The sequence below is a fragment of the Melanotaenia boesemani genome, chromosome 11 (assembly GCF_017639745.1).
Source record: "Melanotaenia boesemani isolate fMelBoe1 chromosome 11, fMelBoe1.pri, whole genome shotgun sequence".
NCBI lineage: Eukaryota > Metazoa > Chordata > Actinopteri > Atheriniformes > Melanotaeniidae > Melanotaenia > Melanotaenia boesemani.
The window spans coordinates 21,101,228-21,113,353 of NC_055692.1; the positions used below are offsets into that span (position 1 = coordinate 21,101,228).

The window sequence follows — 12,126 nt, forward strand, 5'->3', positions numbered from 1 at the left end:
CCAACTTCTTTTTAAAGAGGACAAACACAGTTAAGGCAGACCTCCGCCCTGTATGAGCAGCCCTGACATCTCAGCAGCTGGAACTAGTCATGTACATCCTTGATGCAAGGATCCAGTCTACCAACACCATCAGTAAGCCAGAACTGAGGCGGGGGGCATCTAATCATAACCCGCCCTCCCACCACATCCAGCGCCCCAAAACAACCTTTGGAAAAAAGTATTACCTCTTGGTCTTCCAAATTGTTAATGTAAAGATTGTTTTCTCAAATAATTAATGGATAAACACTTTTATTTATTCAGTTTTCTTTATCCATTTTTAATGTTTTCCAATGTTAATATTATTTAACATAGTTTAAGTCCTCAAATAATGATTGAAGACATCATTGATAAAAGTTGCGCTGCTCTGTGTTCACTTAGCCGTGTCTGTTCAGTGAGTAGAAAAGAGTGGCAGAGGGAGGGGAGCAAAAGCAGCGCAGCAGCGGGCAAGAAGCCACCAGCCCCGAAACCCAGAAATAAAGCCAAGTTAGCTTGTATACGCATGAAATGTATACTTTGTTTAACCAAATGATTGTTTGCGCAGAAAAAGGTAACGTGTCGGGGATCTAATCGACGAGGTTCGGTCGTTTACGGACTCTACTTTGAGACCAAACTCAGAGGGAAAGAAAACAACAACACTGGGGAAAAAGACTGGGATTACATACAACAGTGACAATAAAACAACACTCTTCGACAAGTGGTCTGCCTGGTGCCGAGGGTGAGGTCTGGATAAAAAAAAGAAGAAACAAACAGGAAATACCGGTGATTAAACATTCTTCAGGAAAAATTTTGTGTGTTAATTTCAAAGTGGCGTTATTGTGTGAACTTTAAACTCAGGAAACAATGAAGACATAGTGAGCAAGAACTCATCAAGTGTCTCGAGGCTGCTAGCCATCCCGCTAGTGTTAGCTTGACTGTGTTGTAGCGAGCGAATGCGTGGTAAAAGCTAACGCCCGCTGCAGCCGACTAAGCTAAGTTAGCTGTCGGCTAACATTAGCTTGCACGCTAAAAGCAAATTAGAGAAACTTTTTGTGCTGTTTCCCGAAGCCCAAACACTGAAGGATTATTCTAAGAACAGAGGGGAAGGGCAGGTTCCCTTCTGGACTTTTCCCCCTCTACTTATTTTTCTAACATGATGGCTGCGGAGGTCAGCAGTGACGATACGAGCTCGGTCACGACAGGGACAGGGGTGGCAGGCGGAGGAGGCCCGGAGACAGCCCCTCTCCCCTACTATCCCAATCAAAGCAGAATGCGAGTCATTGATTTGGGACAAGGGTCAGCATCAACCCGTCGTCAACATTCAAACACTTCTCCGGACTCACTTCCCGACATGAGTATAATCTATCCAGTGGCTAGTGGGGAGATGACGGGACCAGTTCTGTCCGCAGCAGGGAGTGGCGGAACAGGAGGTGGACATTCAGTTTTTCAAGGAACAAACTCAGGGACCGTGGGCGGCACGTGCTACTCGCCCTCTTCAGAGGGTCCAGCTAATCGGATTTCACCCACATCCACCGGCCCGGATGGCACCAATGTCTTCCCCCCACTGCCACCAGCACCTCCTCCCCCTCAAGGCTGTGGGGCGCTCGGCGGCACCATGGATGAAAGCGACATACAGGATGGTGATGATGAGGAGGTGGTGTTTCCACTGTCTGCACCTCCCACAAACCAGTAAGTATACCAATAGGAAATGGCTCCTTCGTCATTGATCCTAAAAATATACATCTTATAGTTTTTGTCGGGTTCATTTCCTTTCTGATGATGTACGGTGAAGGCACTCTGTGCTACTGTATGTTCATTAATATTGTGTGCTTCTCATAGCTGACATCTGTTTTCAGACCCTGACAGTTTATAGTTGCTATCCCAACAGCTGTGGCTTTATAACAATTTTAGTTTTCCTACATAGATTTAATTTCGTTTTTAGCAGAAGGTAACTTTTAATCTTTTTTTTTAAATAGTCAAAGAACTTTAAAAGTGTATAGATCAACTCTCTACACCATTACATCTAAAGAAGTTTAAGCTTGAGGTGGTTTTTGCCTGCTAGAAGTAAGACTTGATGCACATTCAGGGCTTCAGACAAACTTTTATCATTGGTTGCACTGGTGCACCTAACTCTTTAATTTGGGTACACCAGCTAAAAAATGTTAGGTGCACCCCAACTTTTACAGCACAACTCTCAGCAGCTTATTTTAGTACATTTTGAGGATTTTCTTTTTTTTTCTATTCTATTCTGCAGTCATTTAGCAGACGTTTTTATCCAAAGCGACTTACATTTGAGAGTAACAACACTAGCAAGAATTCAAAGACGATGGGACATCATAATGAAGTGGTAGTCAGACTGCTTACACACTTAAACATAGACATTGATGGTTATTTAAGGTAATGTGAGCAATAATGAGGTTAAGGAAAAAGTTTATTTGAAGCATGAATGTTTAGGAAAAAATAGAACAGAACTGAACGAAAGTAAACATTTCAAACTTGAAATGGCTCATGAGGTTGTGCTGCCTCTGGCTAATTTTCCTCCTCTGGCTTTGATCGCTACTGCGGTCTAAATACACTCAGCTCTCATCCATTTTTTTCAGCTTCATGTTGCTCAGGGACGGTGAAAAATTAGTACGGATAATAGATGACAATCACGTGTTAAAAGCGGGATTGGATTAATAAAATTTTAATAGATTCAAATCGATTAACCAGTTTTACTTTGTTTATTTTTTAAAACCCAGCCGAAGTATCTGTGTAACATTGTGGTAAGATCGTATTAGATGAAGCCTCTAAAGCACAGTTTGTGGAAAATTCATGTATTGAAGCATGCACGTTTCTTTCCTTTGGCTTTTCAGAGGATTGCTTTAGACTCGAATTAAACCTTGCCATTGAAGAGTCAACACGATAGAAGAAGTCAGTGCATGCCATCTAACATTTTCTGTTTTTATTTGTTTTTGTTTTTCCAGAAATATATTTTCTATAGGATTTGGAGGATTATCGCGTCATCAAAATATGAACTCTATTATTCTAACAAGGACAGAAGCTGAGATATGAACGATTTCACTTACCAACCCTTAAGTTTTCTCTAGAACAGGTTTATACTTTGTCGATGTAGTAAAAACTAAACATTCTGGTGTTATCTGATTTATACCACAGCAGCTTGTATATCTCTACATTATTTCTGTACTGCAGACAGCAGCGTTTCACCCTGATGCCCGATGATGCTTTCATTCACCAGTGTGGATTACGTCCATCTATAAAACCTTTTGCAGTGTATTACCGCTCACATTAGCAACTAATGCTAATGGCCGCTGTCACGTTCAACAACAGGAAGTGATGTCATCATGCACGTAGTTTAAAATAAATCCAATATGGTCATTTAAAGTCTAAATTTCTTCAGAACAGGTTTACACTTCGTCCTTTTATCAGACAGTAAACAGTCTGATTCTATTTATCTGATTTTGAGGACCGCATGTCATAGCTGCTTTCTGTGTCCACGGCAGTGAGCACAGACACATGCGCGCACACACAGGTTTCCATCACAGGACAGAGTGCACGCGTAGGAAAACGTCAACCAGCTGAAAATCAGACAGAAGTATGAGTTTTCTAGATTCTCTCACGCAGCTGAAGATGGAAGTATGTTTCTCCAGTGAGTAGCTGATGGAGTATTTCCCCTGCTCTAGTGTTATGCCAATAGCGTCACGGTCGTCACGGCAACGCACAGAGCTGAACAAGCTGAATCTACGCTATTGAAGGAATTTGAGTTGTATTGCGGCTTTAAATGGATCTAATATTTGTAGGTTGTATTAACATCAACACGTATTTTGAGATCTGAACTGTAAGAATAATTAGATTAGATTATTACAGTAATCTGATTACTCCCAAATAACCAATTTTGATTGTCAAGTAAATGCACTGTAAAAAAAAAAAAAAAAAAACAGTTATCTGAGAGCATCTTTAATGTTCAGGAAAAATGGGCGGTATGAATTAGTTGTAAATTAATCAAAATTTAATCGGTTTTAATTGAAATTGAATCGAAATATCAAATCAAAATTCCTGTGAGTCAAATCAATTCAGGAAATTTGTGACGGTACCCAGCCCTTTTCCCATGGAGGTGAAGATGGGAACACTTGTGTTATGTTGCAGAGACACAGAGCCATGTAGTCATTTCTGAGTCGTATTTTAGGTTAAAATGATCCAATATTCTTTGCAGGTTTTATTAATGGCAGAACATTATCTGAAATCTGAACTTTAGGAATATTTGGAATGACTTCACTCAGTAAAACAGTCTTTATTTACTCTCAAAAAGAAGACCCTGCTGTCTTACAGGAAGGATGACAGGAAATACGTCTGAAGTGAGTGAATTTCTAAAACAGTGGATGCTGCAGGTTTTCAAATCTGGATCAGGCACCATGTAACGTAAATTAATTGCCCTCATTGCTAATTGCAATGTCTTAAATCTTTCTTTTGATTTAAAAACAATCATACAGCCCTAATTTTGGCATCAGTGTGAAGTTGTGACGACGCTGCATATATGCGACTAGCGCTCTGCAGGATTTAATCAATATTGTGAAAAGTTGACACTGAGTTATGCACACTACAACTCAAGAAAATAAAATTTTTTGGCCAGCTTTAAAAGTTGTCAGGGACGTATCAGACACGCATATAATACGATTTAAGATGATTCCTCAGCTGATTCTACTGCGTTGTAACAATTTAAAAATGGACACACTTGTGCAGGATGAAATCGACTTGTTTGTTTGACTTGTGAATGGGCTTAGCAGACCAATAAATGCTTTCTGAAAGTGACTCCAATATAACAACTTACTTAGAGAAAGGGAAAGCTTTTGAATAAAGTTGCACCAATCAGTCAGGCACTGATTCGTTATCAGCTGATATTTGTTCTAAATTAATTGTTCAGCAAAATAAAAAGTCAAAAGGGCCAGTGTTTTCTTTTTTTCTTTTTATAATTAAACAGACATGAGAGCTACACCATTTCAGGCAAATCTTGTGAGAGGGCAATAGAACTACTCAGATCTTGTTAAGTGACTATTATTTATTTTGATCTATTGAGGCTTTATATCTAGGTTAGCTTATACCCACAGGAGTATGTCAAAAATAGTTTTTTGAGCAGTAAATGTGGCCTAGTCTTTCTGTAATTACAGGTATTTTTATGATACCAAGCATGCAAACAAGCACATGCCCTAACCCATGTGTGTGCTGGTGTTGTAACAACCTGAATTCAGCCCTCTCGTTTGTTACGGTCTCATTAGAGGACTGCTGAGCTTCATCATTTCTTTCTCTCATACTGGGAGATATCAAAACCACTAGGCTTGGAGTGTGGATTCAGCTTTTATTTTAAGAAGCACTTTATAATTCCCTGTCAGATTACAGAGGAAGGGGAAAGCCATCATTTCACCAATGTAGCCTGTTATTGGTAATGAATAACCAGAAATTGGACTCAAATCTATATTCTGCTACTTGTAGTTCTGCCATGGCCTTACACACTTGTTTGTGGGTTTATTCTACAATTCCATTTTATCAACTTACAGCTTTCCAGTGAATTGGTAGACAATTTGTCGTTTGAAAATAAATGGCATTGATTTTGTTGTCAGGTCTCTATCTGTGCCCAGGCCCCCCAACAAGATCCACCACCCCCACTAGAGGGCCAAGTTGATGTATTTTGATCAGGTTTTCTATACTACACCAAGTCACAATTTAAGGTCATTTAAGGTTCCACTAGAACAGGTTTATACGTTCTTTTGCTTAAATAGTTAAACACTCTGATGTAATTTATCTGTTTTACATGATGGCATAGTGTAACTGCTCTCTGTGTCCATGGGGGAGTTTCGCCCGAATGCCACACACATAAGAGTATTTTTGCATGACGTTATCACAGTGCCCGTCGCCATTTAGTGGGTCAAGCAGCCAAACAGAACAATAGCCTAGGATAGTGATCGCCTGCAGATACGGTACATCTACTGTTTATGATAAGCGTTAACAATAGTTCACAGTTGTGTTGTGAATGGATGTAGGAGTCGTTCCACCGACCATCTACGGCAAAAATTCTTGTCAATTCCAGTTGCATGGTTGACCTAGGGAGAGGGGGACAGAAGAGCTAAGCAGACAGACGAATGTCAACTGCATCAACCACAAAGATTTCCAGCCTTCTAAATACTCAAGTGTGCTCAGATCATTTTATTACATGTATGATATACATTTTTCATGTAGAATTAGCATTAAAAACAAAGTTTGCTAATAGAAATGAACATGACTCAATGGGTAACTCTAGATCTGTTATGATCACATTTCAGTTTAAAACCATTTGTATCTAAGCACCCGAGTTCACTTAAATACAGCAATATCTTTTAAAGGTGTACTTTTAAACGGACATCTCAAATGCATGTGCATTGATTTTTGTTAAATTATTTATTTTTGTAAATAATTAGAAGTCTACCCCACTTTTATCCAGTTATGTTGTTTGATAAAACGCCCTAGATCTAGCATTAAATTAGTAAGTAATGGTCACATCTCCATTAAATGTAAGCTTCAAGGGATTTGGAGGCTTTCAGTTTCTCTAGCGTAAATCAACTGCTAGTCACCAAGTAATTCAAGATGTCAGCATATGCAACTTCATGTCTCTTGACCACTCAGTTGTTGCAAAGTCATCATACGGGTCTCTGCCACTGATAATCCCAAGTTTTGTGTCATATCTTTCCCTTGTGATAACAATATTCCTTTGTGTTTCCCACAAAATGGCAGACATGCACAGCTACCCGTATGTAAATGAAGGAAGCAAAGGCGCTCTATAGACATGTGCACACACACACACACACACAGTTGATCACACTTCCGCCAGCAGATAGAGAGCGTGTTTGAAAACACATCAACCAGTTAAAAATTGGACAAAATTTTTGTCGTTTACTCTCCCAGGGAGGTGAAGATGGAAGCATTTGTTAAATGAACTTACAGTAACACAGTGTTACTGCGGACAAAGTTACTCTCTGTGACTCTGATGAAGACACAGATAGTGTCAAAACGTTAGTCTCCTAGGTTTAAATAAAGCTGTAAATTCTCCAAGTGAGCTCCAACTCTTTCTCCTTTTTTTTTAAACAAGTTTGGTGTCCTTCAGCTGTGAAGCACCTGATACAGCATTGCTCTTTTTGGAAGAAATACAGAGTACCTTGATTCTCTGTTATACATTCACTGGTAGCCAAATTAATAACTCCTACATTACGTCTTTAGTAAATAATGCTTACAATTAAAAAACGTTTAAACGTAATAAGATACATAATACCAAGAGCAATCATGTCAGCTGTGTCCAACAGTGTTTTTTTCTTATTACTTTTAGACATGCGGCCCCATGCCTGAGCTTAAACAAACAGCACATTGGGAAATGAGTCGTTGATTTTGAGTTTCCACGAAGATTAGAAGGGATTTTAAGTCATAAAGGGCTTCCCTGAGGAAATGGTTGCAGGAGGAAAGAAAAAATAGGTGGATTTGAAGATCAGTGGCTGTGTGAATGAGTTTATCAGATTTACCAGTCAGCTGTGGAAATCAGTGCAGCTATATTGTTAATTTAGCACCAACACTACCTAATTGCCTTCGTGAAAAGTAGCAGAGTTGGTTGGAAAGGCTGGCACAAGGATCTTCTCACAAAGTTTATTTAGGGTTATTCTGTAGGGAAGTTTCTTTCCCACTAACAAATAAGTGATTTATTAAGGACCCTTTATTAGTGATTACAGTTTAAAAAAAAAACTTGTTGGGCCAGTAAATGAGTAAATGGTTTGAATCTTTTGTGTCATAATTTCATAGTTTACTTGTCTAGACTAATGCAGACAGTATTAAACAGAGTAAACTAGCACTTTGCCCCACAAATACCCCTCCATCATCCAGACATTATATAGCAAAGGATGAACATGCTAAGATTTGCTTTTATCAGACCTACGGATTGAAATGTTTCATCAATTTCTACTGGTTTAAGATCTGTGTTATGCATTGATAAGGCAAAGTCTATGGTTCCCATGCATTTCCAACATGTTTCATGTCTTGTATTGCCCTACCAATGCCCACACCACCATGCTTCTCTCTTCTGGATCTTGTTTTTAAGACTTATGAGCCATTTGTTGTGATGTTAACAGGATCTTCAGAAGCTTTAAAATGTATTTGGCAAAATTTAGGATTTTTAAAATAAGTTTTCTGTTCAATTCATTTATCTAAAAGTACACAACAAATAATTTTGTTAAAGTCCTACAGCAGTCTGTTGTCATAACATTGTACCAATAGCAATCTCTTAATTGCTATTATATGAAAACAGCTAGGCGAAGCTAACAAGACATTTGATGTTTATTTTTTTCTCCACTTGATAATTTTAATGACACAACATAACATTTAATAACTATCTCAATGCACCAATGTTTCTTTCTTTGGACATGGCATATCCGAGATGAGCAGTCTTTGTTTAGAAAGCCTTAAAAGTTCTATTTGTTTTTTTCATTGTTGTTGCTGTAACTTTAAAGCCAGTAGCAGAGGTAGTCATAAAGCGTAATAGAGCTGGGCAACCAACATCACTGCATTATGGGAAGTCTATATGTGTGACTACAGTCAGCATCAGTAGTGTGACAGTAAGTGGGGGGAAAAAAAACAAAAAAAAAAAACATGTTTGTCCAAACTCAATTGTATGACATTGAAACTCAAGGCCAGTCTAATATGGCTAGGTAATTCAAACAGGGATCAAATTAATCCTGCATATTTTCTCAATTAGTCTTAAGGCCCATTCTTACATACGTAAATAATGACGTTCGTTTTAAACGTTGTCATACGTTGCTGTCCGCATACCTCCATGCGTCTTTTGCGTAGCCATGGTTGTTAAGTCAATTCCTCCACTAGTGGGCAGTGCTAATTTCAGAGTTTATTCCCGCGACCCAACGTCAGTTTCAGACACCATTTGGCGGCGGTAATGGACCAGTATGAAGTTGTTTTCAACTGCCCAACATGCCCTAAAACACTTACCAAAATCGTTACCTTCCTGATCCTCCTCTTCTTCTCTGGTTTGTTTCTTTTGCTGGTTGCATGTTAGATATTCTACTCAGCAATGACCCCGCGATTTCCGGTTCTGTCTTGTGCATCAATGGATAGCTAAGCTCTCTAAACACAGACCAAATTATGCATGTAACCAACGTAGAAGACTGATGAAACTATCTGTCCGTCTGCGTGACCGTCTTTTGCGTCGAGCATAAATGGCCTCTTAGATGTGGCAAGAAGCTCCACATATGCTCCAAGGCATTATCTTTTTTTCCCCAAAAAAGCAGCTCATTCACATTCGTTTGATACTTCAGACAGCTAAATACATTAGCAAGCCTGTTAAAACTGTCTACTTGGATTTGCTTGATGCATTTTCAGACCGGCTTTTTAGGACAGATCTAAAATCACAAATTTATGAGGCAGGGAAATTGTGTATAAAAGACAAACAAAAGCAACCTACTCGGAAGGTTGAACCTCTGCTCTGCTGATAGACTAGGATTACTAGCTCTACTTTGCTTTCTGTGATTTCCTGGCTCTGCGGGCACTCACCAGGAGGTAATCTCTCTCTGCCCAGAGAACACTGTTGCTCCCTCCTGTGTTCCAGAGTGGTCACAAGTCCTCCAGTCGATTGCTGTTCAAAGCTCTGTTTACTTCCAGATAGCAAGATGCATTGGGTAGCATATAGTGTGAAGGCCAACGCTGTGAATTGTGTTAACACTGTGCTGAGTTGTTGTGTTTCAGTTTATCAGGATGACAGATGGTATTTAAATGTCCATGTAGAGAGAACATTCCACTGAATTTAGGTGACTGAGACCATCATTATTATGTAATGATTAGTACATTGACAGGAATGCAGCACGTTGATGTGAAAGCAGTGTTATTTTGGTGTGGCACTGTAACAAAAACTTGTTTTGTTTTCTTCACTAAAATCTATGAATAATGGTAAAAGAAAATCGAGATTCCAGTATTGATCAAAATAATAGCTATTATCATTTTGGCTATTATTCTGCAGCCCAACAAGACATGTCCCCAATACTTGTTTATTCTTCCTTGCCAATGCTTCTTCCTTAAGAAAAAGGATGAACAGGCTAAATTCATACGATTTGATCAGGGACGATCAGCTATCCATCTTTCGTTGTGCAAAAAATGTAAAAAAAAAAAAAGGAGTTTGTCAACTGACTAGATCATGCTCAAAATGGTAAATGGTATGTATTTATATATCGCTTTACTGTACCTGGGATGATACCCAAAGCGCTTTACATCATACATCACATTCACCCATTCACACACACATTCACACACTGATGGCAGAAGCTGCAAGGACACCTCGACATGAACTCGACTTTGCCAAAGATCGAACCGGCAACCCTTGGGTTAAAAGACGACTACCTTGCTGAGCCACGCCGCCCCGTGAAGCCCAAACAATATCTACATTGAAAGCTCTAGCATTTTTTCATGTTATTAAATGTTTAGCATGTGTTTGATACCAGTTTGAGATATTTAAGTTAAGCTTCACATGATTATGTATTTTTAAACATGGTTAAATCTGTATTTAAGTTTTGGAGACAAGACAGGCCAAGAGGTTGTCTGGTTTGTTTCCATTATGCATGGTCATGTATAGTGTTAAATGTGTATTCTTACAGTTGTCTGGGTATGTAAAGACCTGCCACTCCCTACTCTTGCATCCCTGGGTTTGAGAGACCAATAGGCAGCATGCTCAGAATGCGTGATTTTATGAGAGAGATAGAGGAGAGAGTAAGAGGAGGGAAAAGTCAGAGCAGGATGAAGTGGAAGCAAAGACCAGAGGACTATCACAGTAGCGAAAAGATGAACAGCGTCTAAAGAATATGAGGACCAAGACATGATCATGCATTTGTCATCAAATTAATCAGCTAAATGCACATGAGTCCATTTTCATCTCTGGGCTCTCCTGTTTATCTCTCTTCTGTGGCTGTTGCTCATTGACCCTGACTACGGGAAATGACTGTGTCAGGGCTTCATTTGGAGGAAAATATCATCATGCCTTGTATGGATTTAGATTTGCCTTTGCTTGGCTTTCCACATTGGAGCTTGCACTTTTTGCCAGGCCAGCAGCAGTGTTTGTGGAGTGGGTGCACCTTGTGAGACGACGGGACACGGGAGGGAGATGCAGCAGAGGGTGAACTCGGCGTAAGTGGGGCATTCATTCACCCTACAGCTCTTAATTTTTGCCTAACAGGTTTACATAAGTTACTCCTTGTCATGATGTTTTGCTTAAAATCCAATTTAAAAAAAAGTTAAATAATAGTTTAAAAATAAGAAGGTGTGCATCATTAGGTCAGAAAGTTGTTTGCTTCGGAAAAATATTTCTGCCAACATCTCAGAAATATGCAAATCTCAAAGAAATGTTTATGCTTTAAGATGCTTATAAAATAATTTACATAACCTATTACATCATTGCAGGTGAGATTTGTTTTTTTATATTGAAAGAGCACATTCTGATTTTACACTTATTTTCAGTTTATTTCTTGAAGATATTGAAGATCCTGAATCAGAGCTTAAAATTGATACTGATTTTTAAAATGAAACTATCAAAAGTATAACAGGAGCTTGTGACTTTTTTGGACTTGTATATGATGCAATCAGCCTGTGGTTGTGATAAAAAATAATGATAATAAAAAAAAAACGTCTGAATTATTGTAACAAAAGAGATGCATAGTTCATTGGTGTTGAAAAAATGTTAACAGTAAATACTGTAACTACCAGAAAGTTTTACCCACCTCAAAACTCAAAAGTGACTGCCATTGATGCACTCGGGTAACATTTTATCTGTCCTGTTAAAATACTCAACATCAAACCTTTGGGGCTGGGCGATATGGCCTAAAAATCAAATCTCAGATTTTTTTTTAACCTAATCCAATTTTTGATTTTAATCAATTTCCCTCTTATTTTTATTGACTTGTTTATTTAAAAAAAAAAACCAACATATTTGAACTTATTAAAAACATGATTCTGGTGCGGAGGGGGTGTGGAGCCCTCTGCTAACTAAGGAAAAAAATATAGATTTTCATATAAATCATACAAAAATTAAAATTTATTGATTTTTAT

At 38.7% G+C, this 12,126-nt stretch overlaps 1 protein-coding gene across 1 annotated transcript in view; it reads left to right on the forward strand.

Moving 5' to 3' along the window:
- Positions 1-432: 432 nt before the first annotated feature.
- rasa1a (RAS p21 protein activator (GTPase activating protein) 1a) overlaps positions 433-12,126 on the forward strand; it is a 33,277-nt gene continuing 21,583 nt past the window's right edge. The window contains 1 exon segment of the mRNA XM_041998409.1: positions 433-1,704. Within this exon segment, the coding sequence (XP_041854343.1) occupies positions 1,169-1,704 (536 nt within the window). The 5' untranslated portion in view covers positions 433-1,168.